The following is a 24610-nucleotide window of genomic DNA, read 5'->3' as shown; positions in this document are numbered from 1 at the left end:
CATGATCATAATGTTGTGGCTAAATTTCATTTAGATGTTTGTTTGATTAAGGACAAAGCTTCCAGATTGGTGTTACTTCGGGGACATTTTAAGGATAGGCTCTATTGGTTGACTCCAGCAACTTGTTCTGTTGTTGGCAACACTTCTGCCCTATCCCTAGCATCTTTATCTATTCCTTCAGTGTTTTCTCCTTTAGCTACATGTAATAAACAAGATTCATATAAATGGCAGAACTCATTTTGTCATGAGCTGCCAAGGGATGTAAATGTAGTTCAGAATACTAGAATTTGTCAACATTGGCATGATAGGCTGGGACATCCATCAATGAATGTACTAAGATTTTTGTTGAATAAAATCGGTATTTCTTGTTCACTTTCAGATATGTCCTTTTGTGATTTTTGTAAGATTGGAAAATTAAGCCAAGTTCCTTTTGTTAGCCACAAAGTTACTATTGTTAAACCTCTAGAATTGGTCTATTCTGATCTATGGGGACCTGCCCCTGTTATGTCCATTGAAGGATTTAGATATTACATAATCTTTGTGGATGCATGTGTCATGAACCTAGGGTTCATGAGAGGTTTAAGAGGTAATTGGGAAGGAATTGAGAGAGTTAGATCTGAAGAAATGGAGGAAAATTAAGGAAGAACATAATAGAGAGGGAGATTAGGAAGAACCGAGAGAAAGAGAGGGAAATTAAGAAAGAGATTAGACAGAATTTGGAGGGAGGTTGAGAGGATTCAAGAGAGGGAAATAAAGTATTCAATTAACAATTCAAACATGATTCTTCCATCCTTAGCTGTGGCTTATATATAGCCTAACAACCTCCCACTTGCACCCATGTGCAATGTAACAAATAACCCAATTGCCTACTTGTTAAAGACAAGGCCCTATAATAGAAAATACAAAAGGAAATGTAAACTCCTACTATTATATTTACTAATCTATCCTTGGGGAATCCTTAGGGTCATGACAATTCCCCCTTCCTTGAGAGAGTTCTTGTCCCCAAGAAATTACAACGATTGCACCGCGGTTTCTTCACCCAATACCCACTTTCTCTATCTGTTTAATTCTTCTTTCTTTCTTTCTCTTTTTAAGCCTCTTCTTCTACATTCTTAGGTTTCCAAGATTAATTCCAAGCATAATTTGGCCCAGAGCTTCAATAGAAGCAACCTAATCGAGTTCAAACCCACTGCAATCACCTCTTACCAATGTTCTAAAACGCGCTAAGCGCTAGTTGGGCGCCAGCTTGGCGCTTAGCGCCTAGGCGGGGCCTAGGAAATATGCCTGGGTAATTGTAGAAAATGGTTTAGAATACATAAGAATATGCTACTTTTAGAGAATGGCTTTAGAATACATAGGAATATGCTATTTGTAGAGAATGGCTTAGAGAAGGGTAGGGTTTATAGAAAATTTTATTTTATTTTCTTATTTTTTAATTCTTTTACTATTTTAGTATTCTCTCCTCCCCCCCCCCCCGGCCGATACTTGGATGCCCCCATTTTTTCGTGGCCCCAATTTCATTCTTTTCTAAAACCTTCTCTCACTCTCAAACCCACATCTGCCGATTGCATCATCGCCCCCCACCAACACCTATCGGACTGTCGTCGCCCCCACCCGACCGGCTATAGAAACCCGCCGCAGTGAGAGAGAAATTGAAGAGACGATTGGCGACGGCGACGGCGGCGGTAACGAGAGAGAGAAATTGGGGCCAAGGGAAAATATTGAAATCAAATCCAAACACACAAATTGGGGCCAAGAGAGAAATCAAGGTCAAGGTAAGCTTGTATGTTTTCGAAAGTTAGGCGCAACAGGCTGCTAGGCACCACCTAGGCATCGATTGGGTCCGATTGATCGGGCCTAGCGCCTAGGGTGCCGATTTGCCTGTATTTGCAGCGGTCGCCTAAGTCGCCTTTTAGAACACAACCTCTTACAATAGCTATCCAATCAAGATGGGTATCCACTTTAAGAACATAATCAGCCACACCCGGACCGATATAATTAGCAGCTGAAACTTTGAGTCTAAAGGGAGGACTAACTATGTCCGTGACTGTTGTTAGTAGTTCTTTATCATCCAATACCAGTAAGAATAGCAGACCTACATCCATTGTTTGTCTTTACTATATTCCCATTCAACCCACAACCATGCTTTGTTGCAAAAATATCAACATCTTGGAAATGCAGGAGAATTGTAGACTTACCTTGGATACTCATACCAAGGTTGTCTATGAGAATTAGAATTAGAAGCTACTGCAACTTCAATTCCAACCAACGATTTCTCAATGACTAACACCTGGCCTTCATCTCGACCTTTTTCCCTAACATGATTTATAGCCAGATTATTTGGTGAAACAATACCCCTACTCGGTTTATCAAATGCATGAAAGCCATCTTCATTGTAGTTCTCATCTCCAATCTGGTGTGTAGGTTGTTCATCACCGGGATCATTAGCTTCCTATTCTTGTAAAGTGTGGTCTACACCAATCTCCTTATCCAATCTTCTTTCATTTTTAGAATCCTGAGTTTCCATTGACTTGTTCGCTTCAGTTACAACGCTAACTTCCTTAATATTGGCTGAAGTTTCAGTCGGAATCTCCTATTCTTGTAAAGTGTGGTCTACACCAATCTCCTCATCCAATCTTCTTTCATTTTCGAAATCTTGAGTTTCCAATGACTTGTTCGCTTCAATTACAATGCCAACATCCGTAATATTGGCTGAAGTTTCAGTCGGAATCTCCTGATTACATGCAAATAATCCAGCCACTCCTTTTTCTTTGTGCTTGCTAGAATTTTCCTCTATATGAACTTCTTTTTCAAAAATATCTGACGGTTCCTTTGCATTTGCTGCCTTATCTATCTGATTGTTACCGATTCCCTTCGGATAATGCCATTCACTACTAATACCATATATGATGTTGCACTTCTCCTTTGGCTGCTCCATTTTCAGGAATTCCTCTTTGTTAAAATTCTCGTGATAATCATTGAAGAATTTAATGGGAAAGCTGTAGTGATACTTCTTAGTTAGTATCATCGCAAACTCCTGCAACTGCTTGTGTATCATACGACCGAATTCCTTGCTCAATTCATGCGTCATACTAGTTTCCTTATGCCTTTGACTAAATTGATTATCCAACTTTTCCCATGCCTGATTCTTCTGGTCAAACTGCTCATGATTCTTGTTGTTTCTAACTAAAAATGTAGCCTTCTTTTGCTGCCATTAAGGCTCCGACTGTCTCATGTGTGCATTGCTTCCCAAAGCTTCACGAGTAGGACATTCTATTGAAAATGCAGCATCCTTCTATTGCAATTGAGACTCCACTGGCCTCATACGTGCATTGCTCCCCATGGTCAATTTAGTGGAAGCAGTATTCTTCGGTGACCAAGGCATATAAGTTCTGTACATCTGAATCCTATCCCCTCTGTGAGCTACAGTTCTGAATTCAAATTGCCTCAAACACACACGGAACACCTGGTCTTTTCATCTCTAAAAATTTAAAGGGAAATTCGGATCGGCTAACCTGCTTCACTTTCCCCGTTCGAACCGGTGGTTACTTGTGGGTTGGAAATTAACCACGTTGGCAACAATATTAACCGTTCAGAATTCTCTTGGCTAGATCGCCATCGAAGTCCTCCCAAACTCCAAACCTAATTGCTGCCACAACAGACAGATCATAGTTACCTAATATGCCCCACCCCCCCGGAACCACGTTCCAGTACGCGTGCACTGGAACACAATGCGTTTGCATCTTGGAACGCTTGGGGATGTGTCCCAGTTCCCCTGTAATAAAGACCCAGATCTCTGATGCCTCTTCTTCCTCTCTGCAGTGATGTTGTCTTCTTTCTTTCAGCCACTCCATTCTATTGTGGATTATAGGGACAAGAACTCTGATGAATAACAAGTTTTAGAGATAAAAAATACTTTGAACTCTGATGAATAACAAGTTTTAGAGATAAAAAATACTTTGGCAAACTACTGGAGGAAAAAAATGTTTGGCAAACTATTTAATAACTAAATATTTATATACACATAATAATGCATTGAAAAATCCATACTTAGAAGTTAACTAACTAAATATTTAAACTGGTGGATAAATAATATACACATTATAAATGGCTTTTAATAAATTTTCAGCAAGTAAGCCATAAAGACTATGGAAAATCAATATAAAAGTGATATTCTAGCTACATCTTGTGTAATTTCTTGGTGTGTATCCATTCCTGCAGATTAAAAATTACCTACGTGCATATGTATATTCATCTATTTAATTGTCTACAACAAACTGTTTACTAACTAAATATTTAATATACACATAATAATGCATTGGAAAACCCATGATTAGCATTAAAAAACTCATGTATTGGAAATTTTATTATTAATTTTATAGTAATTATTAATTACTACTACTTTTAGTAATAATAATTTAATTATTATTAATGCAAGTTTTGGGAAATTTTTTTTTTGCAGACTATCTTACTTTTATAATATTAATAATAATAATAATATAAAGATAAAGATAATTTAATTATTATTAAAGCAAGTTTTGGGGGGGAAAAATTCTTTTGTAGACTATCTTACTTTATTATGTGTATATTAACTAAATATTTAATATACACAAAATAATGCATTGAAAAATCCATAATTAGCATTGAAAAATTCATATATTGAAAAATTCATTATTAATTTTACATTAATTAATACTTTTAGTAATTAATGCAAGTTTTGAGGGGAAAAACTCTTTGCTGAACTATCCTACTTTTATATATATATATATATATAAATATAAAGATATTATATATTATTATATTATATAAAGATAAGATTTTATTTAATGGACAATTTTCTGTGACTTAATTAATACTTTAAGTGTTTATTCATATTCCTCATAAATAGTATTTATTTTTGATTGATTGACGGATTAATTAAATATTTCATATTCACATAATAATCTATTGGAAAACCCATAATTAGTATTGAAAAACTCATGTATTTAAAATCTATTATTAATTTTACAATAATTAGTACTTATTATTTCAAAGCAATTGAAAAATTTTAATTATTAATGCAAATAAGTACTAAATGCAAATTATTAATGCAAGTTTTGGGGGAAAATTTTTTTTTCAGACTATCCTACATGTATATATATATAAAGATATTATATATTATTATATTATATAAAGATAAGATTTTATTTAATGAACAATTTTCTATGACTTAATTAATATTTTAAGTGTCTATTCATATTCCTCATAAATAGTATTTATTTTTGATTGATTGATGGATTAATTAAATATTTAATATTCACATAATAATGTATTGAAAAACTCATAATTAGCATTGAAAAACTCATGTATTTAAAATTCATTATTAATTTTATAGTAATTAATACTTATTATTTCAAAGCAGTTGAAAAATTTAAATTATTAATGCAAATTACTAAATACAAATTATTAATGCAAGTTTTGGGAGGAGAGGTAAGAAAATTGAGATCCTTTGAAGGGAGTTCATTAATAAGATTGGCAACTGTAAGAATTATCTCTCCCCAATAGGAAGTAGGGACTGAGTTAATAAACATGAAGGATCGAGCAGTCTCAAGGAGGTGACGATTCTTTTTTTCAGCCATTCCATTCTATTCTGAATTATAGGGATAAGAACTCTGATGAATAATTCCATATTCGACTAAATAGTTAAACTCATTTGAGAAGTATTCTTGACCATTATCCGATCGAAGGACATGGATTGAAGATTGAAAAACATTACATACCATTTGATGAAATTTTCTAAAGATTGTGCTAGTTTTAGATTTTTCTTTCATTAAAAAAACCCAACAAACTCTGGTATGATCATCTATGAAGGTGATAAATCAGCAGGTATTGGTTAAGTTAGGAATTCTTGCTAGTCCCCATATGTCACTATGAACCAAATAAAATGGTTTTGAGGGTTTGTAAGAATGAATAGAATAAGATATTCTAGTTTGTTTAGCAAGTGTACACTACTCACATTGGAAAGAATCACTTCCTTTATTGATAAAAAAATGGGGATACAAGATTTTCAGATAAACTAGGATGTCCTAATTGTATGTGCAATAGTTGAATATCAGAATCTGAGACAGTAGAAAAAGAGAATTTGTTATGTAACCTAGATGCAGTGGGGGTGCAAGTTGCTCCTAGAAACATAGTAAAGACCTTCCTTTCCCTCAGCATTGCCAATCATCTTCCCCGAAGTTAGGTCTTGAAAAATACAATGAGATGGAAGGAATGTCACCATACAATTCATATCCTTTGTTAGTTTATTAATGGACAATAGGTTGCATTTCAAATTAGGCACATTTAATATAGATCTTAGGTGCAGGCCTATTATATAAATTGATCCTTCCCCTTTAATCAAGGACATTGTTCCATCAGCCATTGAAACAGTTACATCCCTATCACACTTATTATAAGTTGACAATATATGTAACGAACATGTCATATGATCTGAAGCTCCTATATCTACAATCCAAACATCTGTAAAAAGATTTTTAAAGAGTAAACACTGATGTGATGTACCTTGTTTGGTAAGTGACACTATTGGTTTAGGAGGCCCTATTGAATCAGACGTTTTTGTGACTTTCGACTTATTTAATACTTGTTGTAGGAGTTCCAATTGATCCATTGTCAAGGTTAGGTTATTTGTTCTCCCTTCTTTAGAATCCACTGCATAGGTTGTCTGAGTAATTTTCCTCTGATTTTTGGCCTTCCAGTTTGTTGGTTTGCCATGAAGTTTCCAGCAAGTGTCTTTTGTATGATAAGACTTATGACAGTGATCACAGCACAGTTTGTCTCGTTGAGGTTCACCACCTAGTGGTGTTGGTTTCAATTTGGAAGTAACAAGGGCTAAATTTTGGGTGTTATTCTCATTAGTAGAGAAAGAACTCAACATTACCTTCTTGCGGCTTTCCTCTCATCTTATCTCTGCAAATGCCTCTCAGATAGACAGAAATGGTTTAGTTCCCAGTAATCTTCCTCAAACCTCATCTAGGTCAGAATTGAGTCCATGAAGGAAGTCAAACACTTGTTCTTTCTCCACCACTTTATTGTACTTGACTCCATCTTTGGTGCCCTCCCATCTAATTTTGTAAAACAAGTCCATCTCCTGTTATAGTTCAGTCAAAATGTTATATAGTATTCAGTGACCGAGTGATTACCGTGACTGATTGTTCGAATGGTAGACCAAATTTCAAAGCACTGAGTAGTGTTCTCCATATCAGAATAGAGTGCTTGTACTACCTCCCAAACCTCCTTAGTTATCTTGTAGTAAAGATAAGTCCAGCCTATCTTTGGCTCCGTAGAATTAATAAGCCAAGCCATAACAATTGAATTATCGGCATCCTAGACTTCATAAGTTACTGCTTTAGTATCCCACTTTTCTTTTTCCTTTGATAACCAACAAAACTGATTGAGACCATTCTCAAAAATTAGTCCAATTCAGCTTATGTTGTGTCATTTGAAGGGGATGGCTGTCCAGAGAGATTGGAACAGCCTGAACTTGTGTGGTTCTAGTGGGTGTAGGACCGGTGGTGGAGGTTTCACTAGCTGATGGATTGCTGGCCATTATGAATACTACAGTTCGTTGAATGAGAAGGATAAGGTATTCAACCACTAGATTGATGGCTCTGATACCAAGAACAAACTAACCTAAGTTGGAATAACTTAGGTAGAATTGGAGACTAACAAATCAACTTGTTTTCTCACTTTGTATTGAGTTTAGAATGGATACATATACAAGAGCTTAGCAACGATTGCTCCTAAAATACAGGGATAGAGTACAAAATACAAGTTCAAACATGTTACAGATAGATAGGGTAGAATTTAAACTTAAGTGGTAGTTTTATCCTATTTTTATGGAACCACATTATCTTCTCATCTTCTCATCTCTTTAGTTTCAAATATTCCTTATCATCTCATCACCTTTCAACTTCTATTCAAACACAACAACTTGAAAATTCCATTCTTTTTCATCTTATCTTTCTTCAACAGAAGGAAACTACTAGGTAGTGTGCTATTCTACTAAAAAATGGTTCTCTAGAAATCCTAATCTCTTTAAATGATAGCAGTTGAGAAATCCTACCTAACATGGCTTTGTTTTCATGGTAGAAATATATTTTTTATATTTGAATATATCATAGCTTTAAATCATTTTTATTTTCCACATTGCAAAGTAGAAGGATGGAACAAAAGGACCAGATTTCCATTTTAAAAAATTCTATCTACTACTACTAAGGTTTTGGTTTGAAAAGTCTACTACAGGCAGAGGGATTAATATTTAAATTCTATTCTTAATTAGATACTGAATACAAAGTTATTCTCTTTAAACTTACACTATGTTTCATGTGTATTCCCAAAGCGAATGAAGCATTCCAGATTCTAGGAATTTAGAAGGGTAAATCAAAGGGGATGTGTCTCATGGCATGGAGTGTCCAAGAAAGTGTATCTCACGTGTCTTGACTTATGCAAGGTATATTCTTGGTGTTGTGAGTCTTAAAATGAGATGATTTGTGAAGCAAAAAAATGTTTTCTTGGTCCAGGAAAAAAATGGTTTCCACCATTTATGTTTTCCCCGATTTATGACAGACCAGACCACCAATTTATGGATCACCATGTCTGTCCCATAGATATGCAATTTCTGGACATATTTTTACTCTGTAAACTTGGATATGTAATGCTATTTTTGAGTTGGAAAATTCTTCTCTTTTATTTTTGGCAAGTGCTATTTTTAATTCTTAATATAAAACGTGAACCTCTACTTCCCTTCAACAGCTGATATGACTTCATAATAAGTTCAGTTTATTTTACAGTTTTTCCATGGTAATAGGCTTTACGGTTTTATTATTTTATCTACAAATCAACTGGTATTTAAAACTGCTAAGAGATTGACAACTAAAATGGAACTCGTACCAGTAGCTTGTTTAGATGTTTCTTTGCCCTGTTGGAGTTCAGAAGACAGTTCGGTGCCGTTCAGGTGGGAACATATTTTATTACTTAGTTGATGTTTGAAGATGAGGCAACTTCGTTGCCCCCAGTATGTGCCATTGTCATCATTGTTTTGGGATTACCAGAGTCATGTGGCTCTCCATTTTGCAAGAGAAATTAATATGAATGATCTAATGGCATGCTTACAACATTTCTGTTCATATTGGTGGTAGAGGAGGGAAGTGAATAGGAGGTGGAGGGGGGCCATTGGGAATCATGCACTTACCTTTGTTCTGAATTTCATTGGTGGCTTCAATTTAGCTGAGTTTTACTAAGTCCATTTCCCAACTTTTTTCATTTTATGAGTGTTTTTCCAGTATTAGGGTTGTACGACAAGATGCCTACTTAGTCCAACTTTAGCAGACCAGAAGTTAATTTCTGTTGTCTTAGGGTTTGACTTGAGTTTTATCTCAACTCCTTTGTACAGATTGTACATAACCTATCTCGTGCTATGGAGATTGACGCGAGTTTGGGAAGATTGGAGGAAAGATCAAGGCATGTGCAGATAAATGAGGAGAGCCTCTGTGATTCTTGTCATGCCCGCCTTGGGACAAAGCTATTTGCAATGTACCCAGATGATACCATTGTTTGTTACAAGGTCAGTGATATTACTGTCTGTCTCTTTGCTTTATCCCTGTGTATTTGTTCTTTAAAGAAAAAAAAAAAAAGAAGACTGAAAATTAGCTCTTCTACAGTGTTTTCGTCGCTTGGGTGAGTCCAAATCCATCACAGGTCGGGACTTCAAGCAAGACCCCATGTTTAAAGCGGGATGGATGGTGACTCGATGAGCTTTAGAAAATGATTTTAGTTTTTGGGTCTTGGACATGTCTACTACATAAATGAGGGGAGGGGGTGATTTAAAGTTGTAGCTTGGAATATGATCTGCGTTCCTCCATCTCCATCACCATTTTGTTTGCGGAGGGGAGCTTATGAGTTAAATCTGCTGTTGTTGAAGCAGCTTTACCTGTAGCTGCAATTGAAATTGGATTTTCATCACTTACTGTGAAGTTGAATCTGGAAGAAGCATGATGTCCTAGCAAGGCTTGTGGATGAGAAGAGTGGCCCTCAATGTAAAGATCTGATGGAATAAAATGCTTATTTGGCGGTACTCCCTTCTTGTTGTATTAACACTTGTGGTAAATACTAGTTGAAGTGTACCTGTTTTGATCTTCTTTTAAATTCATAGCTAAAAGGAACTTCATCATAACTTTTTGGGGATGCTTATTATTGACAATAAAAAAATTAGTGAAAAACGAATTCTAGAGTTTTTTTTTTTTTTTTTAATTTTTCACAATTTTGGTTAATCTTTTGTCAGACCACCCTCGTCCTCTCAAGTCTAATTTCTGCACATGATGTACGCAATCCAACAGCTTAGCTTAGGTTGTGTGCTCGTGCATAGATATATATATATATATATGCTGAAATTTTAGGTCTTATATTTTAATGTGATATTATAACATGATTAATTTGTGACCTCAAAATTAAAGACCTTAAATACAAACTTAGCTTTGTGTTTTTGCAAGATAGACTGGGAATGTGCCAATGCACGTCTATATGTCTCTAATGAAATGGAGCAAGGGGTGAGATTGTCAAGTTGGCTTTATTGACAGTATCTTTTTGGTTATGTCTGATTTGTCAAAACAATAAAAAAAAAAAAAAAAAGTGGTTAATTTATATCAAATAAATTTAGTCAAAGCCATTTTGCAGAAATTAACAAGCCAAGCGGGAACTTCTACTTCTAGAACACTAATACCTCATACAATATAAAGAGTATTTTGTACATGCAAAAATGTATTATATAACATAAGATGTTGTATATCAATACTTGATGTTATATATTAACACTTGGTGTTGTATAAAATAAAAATATGCTCCAATATCATAAAATTTTCTAATATAATCGAACAGAAAAGCTCCTTTCCTTTCCTTTCCCCCAAGGCCCTTTTTTTTGCTTTTAGGGTCAAGATGGAAATTTGTCATTGCTGCCTAAAAACGAAGTTGGAGCACAGTAGTTGATACTGACGAAGGCAGCTTGGGCCATTGTGATACATCATAATCAACCCATTTGGGACAAAAGATGAAACAAAGATGAAAATCTATATAATATTCTAGTAATATATATTTATATATCTTTATCTCCTTGTCTTTTGGAACATGCCAAGCCAGGTTAGGATAAAAAGCAGATTGGAAAGAACTAAAAGGGCAGCAAACAAATTATTCTAAATAAATTCAAAAATATTGTGCCTGAAAGTAGTCTATATACGATGAACACAAAAAGTAGGTTTACCTCAAGAAGAAAATGGTTCAAGGAAGGTTGATGAAGGGCGTCTAAAGCTGAGATTAACAAGCAGTTTAGCCCATTTCAAAACAATCCACTGGGGCACACAAAATACAAAAGCTAAAACCAGCTCACCCAACACTGCAATTGCTAATTCAGCAAGCAGGCAAGCAATTTAACTTTATTCAGACCAGACAAAGTTCCATTCACCATCATTCTTAACGACCTAAGCCCGCTCAGCGCATTTCTTTTCCCACCAGTCCAAGAACTTAACCTGTGCAGACATGGTATCCAACCTGTAGAGTTGCAGCGCATGATTTGCTACTTCCTGTCCAAATGTCCAACCAAACACAGCTCCTGCACCAAAGGACAGTGCGGCACCTGCCAAATAAAAAAAAAAAAAAGGTCAGTCGGCAAGATTCTCATTTTCCAGCAATTGCATCTAATTTTTAGGGAATACCAAGAACGAACCAATGTGTGATGAGAAATGGAAGCCAATGAGAAAACAAGTTTGCAAGATATTTCCCTGTAGATGCAAACTATTTATATACATAATCAGTGAACCACATTATGGTTGCCTGCTCAACCACTGAATCCCTCTCTCCACGAGGTGCATACACATATGTAAACTGTTGTTAACAACTGAAACTATATATGCAAGTTTTACTACCAAAGACAAACACCAAATAACTTATCATCTGCATTTAAGAAAAATGTATCCCAAAGACGATAACCCTCGGAAATTACAAAAAGATTCAAAGAGATTTTGCAAGCACCCCCCCATGGCGGGGGCCGGCAGGGGAGGGGGTCTGACTGAAGGATGAATTTAGCACACAACTGGTTAATTGCAAAAACAAAAAAGCATCCTTCGGACAAAGCTTTTCAAGAAAGCCCTTCTTAGCAATTGGCTCTAGAGGTGGTTCACTCTTGAGAACAATTGTTCGCACACCAGAACAATGCTTCTAAGTTCAGGTGCTCCTGGGGTAATTAGTCATCAAGGGTTGCTTTGCTCAAGGGAATAGCTTGAGGACAACTAGGTTTGAGTGTCTTCGCCAAGAGCCCTCGCTTTTAACTCTCCCTTTTCCTGTATCAGCACGTTCACTATAACATCTCCATCCCAGCTATAATCTGGGATATGAAAACTGGTCTTATAACCAGTCTTCTCAATAATCTTCTGTTTTTTAAAAAAAAATAATTGACAGAAGATATTTGGATTGGTCTTTTCTTGGAATAACTTGATTTTCAAGTCTCACAATAACATTCACACTTCTATTTGTATTAAAACAGTCTAAACTTACATTTCATATATACAATTTAGACCAGCTCAATTTGAAACCTTTGAAGTCCAACATGTTTCTCCTCAGTTTGAGCTTAGTACTCAAACCTTTTATCTCGTCCACAACTTGTTTATTGCAATCCCACAAAATCAAAGCATCAGTAAGTTACATAAATGAGCCTGCTGTAGAGCAACACATGCCAAGACACCCGGCCCTATCAGCATCACTGCAGGCAGCAAGATTAAGGGAATTTTGCATAGAAAAAGATAATCCAAGGGTAGAACTAGAGGCACCAAATAATGTGACAGCAAAACCATGAGAAGATGCCAAATAGAAGACATAACTGAACTAGATGAATAACATAGGGGATGTCAGGTTGACTGATAGTTAAATTTAAAAGGCTGCCTACAGGTTTCCAATATAGCGTAGGATCAGGAAAAAGATCCCCTTCATCTTTTCGGTGTTTGATGTTAACCTCTAAAGGTGTTATCAACAAGAGTGGAGTCTTCTAACCCAACCCTTCATCTTTTGCATGCTTATGTTTATTCAAGAGACCATTACTACTACTATGCATCTCCAACCTGATCCTCAACCCTCCCCCACCCCAAAAATAAAAAAACAAAATAATAAAAGTGAAGTGAAAGGACCAAGATCTTTCAGATGAATTTATATAGGAAAAAAACTTTAAAGTTTATTAACCACTGGAAAATCAGAACCATTTATAATGATTTCAAGCAAATAAACAAGGAGAAGAATATCCTTCAATGTATTGTGAAGAAATGAGGAAGAATCATACTGACTTGGCACAATGGGAAGCTGAAAAAGTGTCTTCCGGACCATGGATGCCATGGTCACGGTACCACCCTTGGAACAGCGAATTGGGTCAAACATCCCAATTTGTCTGTTGCTCTGGGTCATGAACTAGATTGCCAAAAATGACAATCCAGCATTTCAACCCACATATCCAAAACAACAATAGGAAAAGAAAGAGACAGGGAGAGAGTCAGAGTGGGAGAGATAAATAGAAAACAAGCGTAAGACAATAACGAAGAAGAAGAAGAGACAGTCCGCTGCTTGATGACAACAAAAAATAAGTTGAAAACAATCTGCTTCTCAACAACAGTCCACTGCTCAACAACATCAAAGAAGAAGATGACAACAGTCTGCTGATCAAAAACAGAGGACTTTCAACTTCTTCCCTCTACTCGTCAATTTTTTGTTCTTCTATAATATATTCTTATCTTTTATTCACCTTCACATTTGCATGCTGTTGTCTCTTCATCTTCTATCCATGATAAATGCTGCATTAACCTTTTGCAGGCTGTTGTCTCTTCATCTCTTATGATTAATGTTGCATCTGAAAAAACGTTAACATACTGTTGTCTCTTCATCTCCTGTGATTAATGTTGCATCTGAAAGAGAGGGTATAGATACATTCATTTATTTTGGCCCATTTTCTTAGGCCTACCAATTATGGTAAATAAATTTATACCTTATTCAAAAAAAAGAAGTTAAACATTGATAAAAGTATTAATTTCTATTAAAAAACATGAAAATATAATTCGGTTAGTATAAATTTAACATCAACCCAAGTAAAAGTTTAAAACGTACCACAACCCCAAATAACATACTGACTAAGCCTAGCCCCATACACCACATATCATACTAAGTTACAAACCCCATCCCTGACCTTGTACCACAACCCCTAGCATACCATTATCCTAGCAACTATGTTCCAAACCATGCCCTAAGAGGTCATTTCCACCCACATGCAAACCTTTTCAAATGACAGACATCCTGAGGAGAAAACCTTGGTGTACTTGGTAGAAGCCACATGTAAATTCCTTATTTGGGATCACTATATAGGACTGCATTTTCTAATTCCATCTCATCCAAAAACTTATCTTTTATATTATTATTTTCACTCTTAAACACACCCCTACATGTGGCCACACTTCATTGAGTAATTGGTCCAAACAGGTGCAACTAATGAAATATTGGGTTGCAGTGAGTTAAACTCAATACTTTTGTCTGCTCTAATACCACGTGAATTATCAACCACCATCTCATCTAAAATATTTAAACTAATAGATAGAAGATTGACTTATCTTTTATATTATTATTTTTGCTCTCAATGAAGGACAAGCATCTTGTTGTGGTCAATACCACATTCTTTCCTATTACCAAGAACCACAAGTCTTTCATATCAATCCAATGACCCATCAGATTGAAGTTTGACAACATAAATCCATTTGCTGCCAATGGGATTGACCAAGGATTGGCAAGGGACTGTATCCTAAGCTTAGCTCATATCAAGAGCATTTACTTCCATCTGCATAGCCTTCTATCAGTGCTCATATTTTACTTGGGTATAGAAAAATGGTATATAAATAAACAATAAATCACAGTTACAGATTTATGTGGAATATCAGCAGAAACAAAAGGTACCTATCAAAAGGGGGATAGAGAGAGAGAGAAAGAAAAGCAGAATAGATACTGAAAATAGCCCACAGTACCATGCAGACTCCTCGAATATTTCCAAGCAACAGCTGCAGTTGAAACTGCTCCGATAACAGCACCAGCAGAACCGTATTTTGCAGCTTCACGAGCTGTTCTCAGCTGAGGAAAAAGGAGGAAATTAAATTATGTAAAAGCATTTAAAAGGCAGTGCATCCTACAACATAACCAGAGAGAAGGACCACCATAATAGGAAAAAAATGCCCTCTCAGTTTGCAAATCTTACCACTCCCACCACCCCCCCCCCCCCCCCCAAAAAAAAATATATATATATATATATATATCTTTTAAGATATTTCTCAGTAGCTACTGATTTTGATCTTAGCATGGTGTGTTTGGGATTAAGATGTAAACAAATAAAGATCTAAACACAAATAATAAAAATACAACACAATATATCATTCAAATAACATTCACATACCATAAAAATGATAAAAAGGGGAAAAAGAAAAAAATGGGCAAAAAGGAGAACAGGGCAAATAAAATTGTCACTTCATCAAACAGAATAACCATCATTATGTCAAATAGAAACACAAAAGAATGCGAAGTAGAGAACAAAGATAAAAGGCCGAAGAACAAAGCACTGCTGCTTCACATAGAATAGTTCACTTCAACTGCTTCCAACATTAACTGAGACTAATTCTATTTACAACCCCATCTATTTGTTATTGTCAAAAAAAAAAAGGGTCAAAATTGCATTATAAACACCCAAGCATGTCAAGTGACATCCAATTTTAAAATATGTCTGTCCCCAAGATTCTGACAATATGTCCCCAGTGTACAAACAAACTGCATGTATTACAGAAAAAAAAAAAAAAAAAAAAAGCAAGCACAGGGCATGCTACATAATGATTCCAAGGGTGGCACACAAGTCTATGTCCGTAAAATGTAGAGGTTGTATCTTTCCCTTGATGAAGTGTTTGGCTTCATAGACTAAGACTCACACCAAAGCATGCTTCAATGTATGGTTATGACCAGTCTAGTCAAAGGCAAGTGCTTGGCTTGCATAGGCACTTGGGTGACGCAAGGCACCAGCGAAGTGCCTCGACTACTGCTAGGCAAGGTTCCTTCACTCAGGCACCACCTAGGCAACCACCTCTGCAGAGGCATCAAACACCACAAGTGCTTGCCTAGGCTGTAATGAATCAGAATCAGAAGAAAAGTTGAAGGAAAGTGAAGGGCCATCTGCAGAAGGAATGCGAAAGGTCTCAGTGTAATAGGAAGAGTAAAATGAGAGGAAATGAAAAAACAAATAAGAAAAGCAGACGCACTTGGCTCCTCCTTGTGTTGTATGCTGTCAATGTTGCTTTTTAGTCACTCTTGCACTGTTTCTCAGTAGTGTTTTTAACTTTTCAGTCTGCTAATTGTGCTCGACAGTTACTGTTTTGTTCTATGATATATATTTTGCTTTAGACTTTTAGTCAATACTCTGTTAATATTTGCAACAAAAGATTTATATATGTTTGCCACAACTATGGGCCTATAACAGCGTAACTTATAACGTCATATATAATATTGTTTTTATGTTAAGATTATATATTATATGACTTTACATAAATTATGTCACTTATAATTTTTGTGTGAATATTTATATTATATTGTATGTTTGTTTGCTTTCCTATAAGTATTTAACATTGTTTTTTTATATAAATATTGAACATTTGTTATGTAACTTATTTTATGTGTTAATGTTATATAGTATATTGTCCGATTATTTTTTGTATTAAATATATTTTTTATTAATTTTTGAAATTTAGCGCCTTACTTCGGTCAAGCAAGCGCTTTTTTAGTGCCTCAGGTGATAAAAGGTTCATAATGCCTTAAGGGCACCTTTCGCTCATGACTACCCTGGTTATGATAGACCTCTTTAGGAGGGAACCAAATCCAGCTTTAGTACAACATTCCTAGGAATGAACTAAACAACCAAACACTAAAGGATTGTGGGAGTTATATCTAAATATAAGTTAAGACAAAAACATTATAATGATCAAGCATACCAACAAAAATAGTTACCAATCCAATTTAGTTACAACCAACTATTTGTTAAGAACCCACAATGAGGGAGGTGACCACCTAAAAGGTCAAGCTAAATTGTAAGGAACAAAAGTTCTCATAGTTGAGAAAAAGGATTCAACAACAATAGGAGAGAATTGGAATCCAAGTGAAAGACCATATATATAAAGGTAGGACCCTTGCCCATAGAGTGTTGCTTAATGTGTTTCAGGCATTAATGCTAGAGAAATAAGTGCCATATCAAGCTCATCTAGTTGAATCAGTGTTATTAAAGGCCCAAGGAGCACTAAGGCACAAAAAGGTGTTGGAGACTAAGGTGCAAGGCGAGACGCACGCCTGGTGGAACTAGACGCATTCTAACTAAATATATATATAATTAAATATATATATATATATCCTAGTTAAAGAATAAGGTATAAAATAAGTTTTAACTCCTAAAAACATATTCACAAGTATGTTATCAAGAAAATTAAAAAAAATTCAACATATACTAAATAAAAAAATATATTAAAACAAGTTAAATGCCAATAAATTTTAGCATAGCACATCCTATCTTATTTCAGCAACTCGCATATAAGCATCACAAAAGTTAAAAACTTTGTAATCTTATTTCAGCAACCCACGTATAAGCATCACAAAAGTTAAAAACTTTGTAAGAAATTTTAAAATCTATTGTTGGCATACATATATATATAATGAAAAGAACAGTAAAAAATGTCAAAAGATGAAATTTGAGAGTTTTTAAGTTAACTTAAATTAAATCTTAAACAATTTATAGGTCTTAAATCTTAATTAAGATTAATTAATTATGCATTTTAAATAATCTAAAAATCATCCTCATCGTCAATATCAAACATTTCTCATCATTAGAAGCATCATCTCCAATACCCTCTTCTTCCACATCATCTCCCTCTCCATCTTCATCAAGTTCAAATTCAATTGGAGCATTTGAAGTAGTAGCTCTTTTAATCATTGTCAAATTTTGGAGTTGAAACAATAAATATAAACCCTAAACAGTAAAAAAAAATTAAATAAAGTAATAAACAATAAAATATAAACCCTAAAAACAGTTTTAAAAAAAAGGCCAGGCGCACCTAAGCCCAAGGTTGGGCCTCGGCACGCCTAGGCGTGACTGGCTAGTTTGCGCCTGCCTGGAACCATTCCAGGAACAAAGGTGGGCCTTGCGCCTAGGCGTGCCTTTAATAACCCTGTGTTGAATATGAATTACAAAGCCCCTTTAACTAGGGAAAACTTAATTTACATGAAACTATGCGATTAAAGAAGCAATATGGTGGCTGCCCAAGGAGATGGGACAGAAAAAATACGCCTGAATAGTTAAGGACCACAAGGACCTGGACAAGGAGGTAACTCCTTTGGGGTGTCGTGAAATACCCTTTATTATGTCATGTGCCTTCAAAGTTCTCACAAATATTCCATGATAAACAGGCTATACAAGTCTAACAATGTCAAAAAAAGTAGAAATGAAAAGAGCAAAACAATGCAAGCCAACTAGAAACACCTCATCGCATGACACCTAACCATCAGGTTCAATAAAGCTAACAACAGAAATCACACACCAAAGGAGAAAGGATCAAACGAGCTGCGCAATTTGCAGATTGAAAAAATAACGAAAAGAAAGATGTGATATAGAGGAAAGGAATACCGTGGGGCCGTGGACGGGATCGGAAGCGATAAACTCCTGGACGTCGGCATCTGACCAAGAGGGGAGGAGATTGTCGCGCTTGACGAATCTCGAATAGTTGTCCAGGAACGAAAACCTCTCGCTCCAGAACTCTTTATACCCTTCCCAGTGCCTCCTGAAGAATGATTGAGATGATGAATCTGTCATTTTCGCTTGCTCGCTCAACAAACCCTCTGTCTCGCCTTCTCTTCTCTCTCTCTCTCTCTCTCTCTCTCTCCCTCTGAAGCGACTAGATGCTGATGAATGCCGTGCGGTGATACATAGCGGGGGAGTAGTGCTGGTCTGTGGTAAAGCCCATGGATTTTCGTGGTACAACAACTAAGTATTAAAATTAAGGGTAAATCTCTAAATTGCACCGATCATCATTCTTTTTGAAAAATAACACCAGTCTCTCTTATTAATAATATAGCACAAAATATAATTATTTTACCCAAAGAGTCTATTTGATTGGCTCTTTTTTTTCATAGAAAATAGCTATTTTTTACTCAAATGCTAGCTTTTGAGGCGTTTGATTGGCCAAATTTTTCATAAAAAATATTTTTTAACTTGTGGTCATGTGATGCTTATTTTTACTTTTGATGGAATTGATTTTCTTATTAGGGGGGTTAGAATCAATTTTTCATAGAAATGAAAAACTCATGCTGGCCTTCCTCTTTCACCACCGTCCATCAACAGAGAAGAAAGATCAGTGACTAGAAAAGACGTAGGCGACAACAGCGATAGCTGTAAGCTATGACTGGAGAAAACGTAGACGATGGCCATGGCAACAATGGATCATCCTTTCGCTGCCACGTCACCGATTCCCGAGGTGCCAACAGCAGCTCAAGTTTTATCTTCGTGAAAAAGGGCGAGCGAGAGAGAGGCAACGAGTGAGAGCAACGGTGAGAGTCCGAGGGATGAACAGCAATGACGGCAACAACAACCAGTGACGACGGCTGTGGCAGCGGCAGCCAGTGACGATGGCGATGGCAATGATGGCCAGTGACGACTACTCTTTCATCCTTTTGCTGAGTGTATATATATTTATGTGTGTATATTTAATTTATTTTTTAAATATTTTGTGTATATATATTTGATTTATTTTTTGAATATGCATATATTTGATTATTTTATGTAATTGATTATTGATTTGTGTATTTGGTTATTGATTATCTGCAGGTGTGTATGTGATTATTTTCATAGAAAATAATAGCAATCAAACACCAAAAGTTGAAAAAATATAACAATTTTTAGGTAGAAAATTAAGACAATCAAACACCTTCAAGTAACATTTTTTCTAAAATTTAATTTTAGACAATTGAATTATCTAGAAAATATTTTATTTCTATACTTGCAATCAAACGCACCCTAAGTATTATCCCATCTCATTTGTCTCTCTTCTTTCTTTTTTCTTTTCCTTCTTTTTTTAATGATCGTCACTGACAATACAGTCTCTCTTTCTCTCTCTCTCTCTCTTACTCTCTCACATACACACATTATAGATTCCTTATCAAGGAACTAGAAATAGGTTCCAAAGTCGCCGCTAGATATTTTAAAAATCGTCGCTAAATCACTAATTTTGTGGTGGTTTAAAAATCGCCGTAAAAAAATATGATTTGCGACGATTATTCCAGCAGTTGGTCAAAATCGCCGCTAAATGCTCCGTGACGGCTGATTTAGTGGCGATTTTCAAAACCACCGCTAAATTACTTAACAACTGTCGCTAAATACAAAAAAAATCGCTGTTAAATGTCAATTTTTTTTGTAATTAGTGTGTTAACTAATTTATTTTTGAGTTAATATTGCACTAATATTTATTTTATTATGTGGTATAGTTGCAAGAGGAAATAAGAGGCTAATTGGAAGTCAAAGTTCTTAATTAACATGGAAAAATAAGTTGGGGTCAAATTGAAATCCTACGTGCAAAAGGATTGAAATTCCAAGTTGGACCTTCGCTTGGTTTTTAGGCCATAACTTCCTCCATAGATATCATATTTGGGTGTTCTTATATGCGTTGAAAAGCTAAGACAATTATCTATAACTTTCATGAAACCCACAAAGCCCATTTCTAACTGAAAGGCAATCTATAATTCATGCAAAGTTTCTAGACGTGTGTAGCCCTACTGTGAAATAAGACCTGCTAGTTTGGGAATTTGTTTGCAAGTTGGTTTTGGACTTCTTAGAAGAGCCATTTATTTAGGGAAATGACACATTAAGGAGGAGATTGGACATCAAGAAACCCTAAAAAATAAGGGGAGAAAAAGTGCAACTTTTAGGAGAAAAGACATTTTTTTTCGAAGAGACCATTTTGCTTGCTTGATTCCTTCTTCTTTTGAGCCTTTTGTTCCATCCACTTGTCTACTCATTCCCAACTTTTGCAGCAGCCCTAGAGCAACCAAAAGTAAGGTTTTTGAGGCAAGAGGTTCAATAAAGAGTGGAGTTTCATCAAGAAGAAGTCAATGCAACATCAAAGAAAATTTGGTTTTAGCTTTTAAATTATTTTTTTATTTATTTGGGATCTCAATTATGTAACAACTCTTGGATGATTTGGGAGATATATTATTTATTGTGTAACATTCTGCATCGAGCAATAGGAAGGATCTAAACTACTTACCCTGATAGACCTTCGCAAACTTCCCAAGAGGTCACCCATCTTTGAGTTTTTCCAGCTCAAGCACGCTTAACCTAGGAATTCTTTGCATACATTCAACCCAAAAGATATCCATGTAGTATTGTTTCCTTCCTTACTTATCCCTAATATATATTACCCTTCTCTGGGCTCTTGGAGTATTACATATTATGAGTGGATAATTAATTTTTTAGGGTTTCTAAAGGATCCTATGAATTGAAACTTTATTAGTTTACTCAATTTTTGGTTGTGGTTGTTACTTTGACTATGCTTATTTTGTTCTAAACTTAATGCTTGTAATTACTTGATTGCCAATTATATGATTTGAGATTTCTTATGATGCTAGATATAGATAAGTAAGGAATAGAGTCTTAGACAAAATAACATATGTTAATGGGGAAAGACATTCACTTGATTATATGTGCAATTTTTGACTATATTTGTGGTGAATATTTTCATATTATGAGTATCTATGCTTAATGTGTTCTCTTATTCTAATTCACATAGACATATAGTGAGTTAAGTTAGTTGAATAAATTTGTTAGACCTAAACATAGGCTACTAAAAATAAATTAGAGTACCTAATTAACATAGTTTGTAACCTAATCAATCGAGATTGAGATAATTCGATAAAGTGAATTTTTTAGGTGAATTTAGAAAACCCTAGGTTTTAATCAATTTAATTTTAATTCTTGAGAATTTAAGTAATTGTTAGTTGTTTAATTTCTTCTTTCTAGTTGCACAATTTAGGGTTTAATTTCTTTGAGTAATCGACTGTCTAAATATAGTTAGTTGTGACCAATTTTAGTAATTAAGAGGTTAAGTTACCAATCTCCATGCGAACGATCTTTACTCATCACTTTACGTGTCTTGACTACGTATACTTGCATATTATTCATGGGTTACATAAAATCACAAACAATCAAAAGTAACACCAACCTGTGCTTGGTTCTCCTCAGATGAAGATGGTAGTCTCAGGACCTTCAGATCAACAGAATAAATGGAGCAAAGAAAAGAAAAGTGGTGATTGAGCAAGAGGAAGAAGATGAAGAATAGAGAAGAGCCAAGAGCCTTTATTTTTCACTTCACACGAAAAAATGAATGGAGCAAGCGTGAAAAATAAGCTGCTCTTCCTTCTTTTTTGTCTCCCTCTTCTCTTTCTTTCATAAATGAGTCTGAGGACTCATCATACTGACCTGGTAGAGCATTAAATGCTTTATCGTTTGAAACCATGGAAGAATGTCATGCAAAATCAAATTTTGCTCTCAAAAATTGTCGATAGTTCGAGACAACCAGTCAATCATTTCAACTAAACATTTAACCGTTCAAGAAGCTTGTAGATTGTTTCACGCATTTCATTCCAAATTTCCACAAATTGCATCAAGGCCCACCATTAACTCTTAATGGCCCTTCCATTAACTCTTAATGGAAACAAGACCTCTCGTTAACTCTTAACAACATGCCCGTTACAACTCTTATTAACACTTAATGCTCTCTCTCTATTAACTCTTAACAGTTTGTTAATCCATTTGTTAACTCTTAACAAGAAATCCATCATCATCAACTCTTAATGATGATTGATAAAACATGACAATTAAGAATCACTATTCTAATGCATTACCTAGTTTATGTGTGACCTTGTAGGTTCACAGTCATGCATCAATCAGAACACATTAAACTCTTTGACACAATCGAGTACTTCTATCTACTATGAGAAACTTTCCATTTCCTCACAGCATCCCAAAAGGTCTTGAGTGACCTCTAACATAATATCAAGACGATTCTAATGGAAATGAAGTCAATACTTTAGGTAAGGTTATTAAGGTTTTCAATTACCATGCACTATAATCCTTCCATTGACTAACATCCCAACTAAGTAAAAGCCATGGATTGATCAAACTCAAGGACTCCTTAACTATGCCAAGATCTAGTATATTGTGATTGAGATGACATATAGAAACTTCTTTCAATATCAAAAACTCTTTTCTGATCATGCACACCCTGACCAAGGGTTTTCCAATCACAACTAACTAAGACCGCATAAGGGTTTTCCATAGCACAAAGACCATACAATGAGTATTCTCGTCTCTCATACCAGATGGTTCTACTTAAGAACAAATCTCTAACACCAGTGCACAAGACAACTTTGTCACTTCCAGTCTAAGAACCAAATACACACTCAAAAACTAGTAACAAATCATTAATTCTCTTAGCCATGTGATCTATTATATGTGTCATATTTAGTTGATGTTCAACCAATACCTACCCACATGTCTATTATCTACATCTTATGTAATATGGCATGTAACTCACCTTCATTTATCATTAGCATTTCATACTAATAAAAGATAGTTGCCCATGTACTAGTCTATAATCGATTAATCATAGTCCACATATGAGAAATCTTAGGATTAGGAATAACTTTAAGAAATCTTGTATTATAAATCTTTGTCACATATTCTTCACAACTTAAGAATAAGATCATCAAAAAATCTAGGGAATCATTCATACACAGTTGGAGAGCAATGAATGAAGATATGACAATTTTACTAATTACAAGAATATCATACATGTATCCCTATTACATACTTGATGTCATCTAAATCTAAAAATAGTTAAAATACAAGTCTCTCTATCCATGTAACATCCAGAGTCAGGCTCTCCGTGGGTGTTTGTAATTATTCTAGTAATAACTATACACTGAGTATTGAAGATTTGTTATTTTTGAATGCCTAAAAGCTCGTAGTGTAAACCTGATCCTAAAACTACTATGGTATGTAAATAGTATTTTTTTTGGTATGATATTGTTTACATTTGTTTTAAAGCCATTTTACTTGTATCTCGCTATTAGAGGCGTTGTATATTTTTTTGTGATTATTTTTCAATCATGTTTTTTCGATGGGGTGTTTTCTATGAAGAACTTTTTTTTTTTTTTTATTCTTCATAAAATCCTCGTGTATGGTGTTAAATAAAAAAATATAAATATATATACATATATACTTCTTCTTCTTCTTCAAGCCTCCTATGTGTTGGATTTGCTGAAAACAACAGTTACGATGGTTGCAACTTGTAGATCCAGTGATAGGAATCCCATGCCTCTTCATCTTCCTCGTTGTAGGTGATTACTTCATTGGAAAATAGCAAGTCACAGTAGTCATGACAGCGATGGAATGTGAGATGGTAGTAGCTCATTGCCAGACCTTCAGTTC

At 35.2% G+C, this 24610-nt stretch overlaps 2 protein-coding genes across 4 annotated transcripts in view; one reads left to right on the top strand and one right to left on the bottom strand.

Annotated features, from left to right (window-relative positions):
- The window catches only part of LOC127798503 (vacuolar sorting protein 3), a 51008-nt gene extending 40823 nt beyond the window's left edge, over positions 1 to 10185 (top strand). The window contains exons 13-14 of one of the 2 annotated variants that reach the window (XR_008022408.1): positions 8381 to 8491; positions 9434 to 9579. Coding sequence is in view for 1 of the 2 variants with exons in the window: in XM_052332114.1 (XP_052188074.1) it covers positions 9434 to 9604; positions 9702 to 9794 (264 nt within the window). In the remaining variant the exon portion in view is untranslated. Of the gene's footprint in view, positions 1 to 8380; positions 8492 to 9433; positions 9605 to 9701 lie in introns of those variants that run through there. The other variant, XM_052332114.1, reaches the window with a different exon arrangement.
- Positions 10186 to 11266: 1081 nt separating this feature from the next.
- On the bottom strand, positions 11267 to 19059 carry LOC127790897 (succinate dehydrogenase subunit 6, mitochondrial). 2 transcript variants are annotated; one of them, XM_052320635.1, is made up of 4 exons: positions 18755 to 19059; positions 15078 to 15180; positions 12583 to 12686; positions 11439 to 11665 (listed from the first exon to the last, which is right to left on the bottom strand). In XM_052320635.1, exons 1-3 carry the CDS (start codon positions 18938 to 18940, stop codon positions 12586 to 12588), a joined length of 390 nt encoding a protein of 129 aa, XP_052176595.1. In that variant the 5' UTR covers positions 18941 to 19059; the 3' UTR covers positions 11439 to 11665; positions 12583 to 12585. The 2 variants fall into 2 exon arrangements, with proteins under 2 accessions (XP_052176590.1, XP_052176595.1); XM_052320630.1 differs by lacking the exon at positions 12583 to 12686 and having other exon boundaries at positions 11267 to 11665; positions 18755 to 19049.
- Between the last annotated feature and the right edge of the window lie 5551 nt (positions 19060 to 24610).

The sequence above is a fragment of the Diospyros lotus genome, chromosome 1 (genome assembly GCF_014633365.1).
Source record: "Diospyros lotus cultivar Yz01 chromosome 1, ASM1463336v1, whole genome shotgun sequence".
Taxonomy (NCBI): Eukaryota; Viridiplantae; Streptophyta; class Magnoliopsida; order Ericales; family Ebenaceae; genus Diospyros; species Diospyros lotus.
The sequence above is the reverse complement of the archived record's forward strand: the minus strand, read 5'-3'. Positions and strand labels throughout refer to the sequence as shown.

What these genes read in the sequence shown, in the direction of transcription:
- LOC127790897 (XM_052320630.1), bottom strand. Translation starts at nt 18,940, where the DNA reads ATGACAGATTCATCATCTCAATCATTCTTCAGGAGGCACTGGGAAGGG. An exon ending in ATCCCGTCCACGGCCCCACG is followed by an intron (nt 15,181 to 18,754) that starts GTATTCCTTTCC and finishes CTTTTTCCTCAG; the next exon opens with CTGAGAACAGCTCGTGAAGC. An exon ending in ATATTCGAGGAGTCTGCATG is followed by an intron (nt 11,666 to 15,077) that starts GTACTGTGGGCT and finishes TTTATTTGGCAG; the next exon opens with GTGCCGCACTGTCCTTTGGT.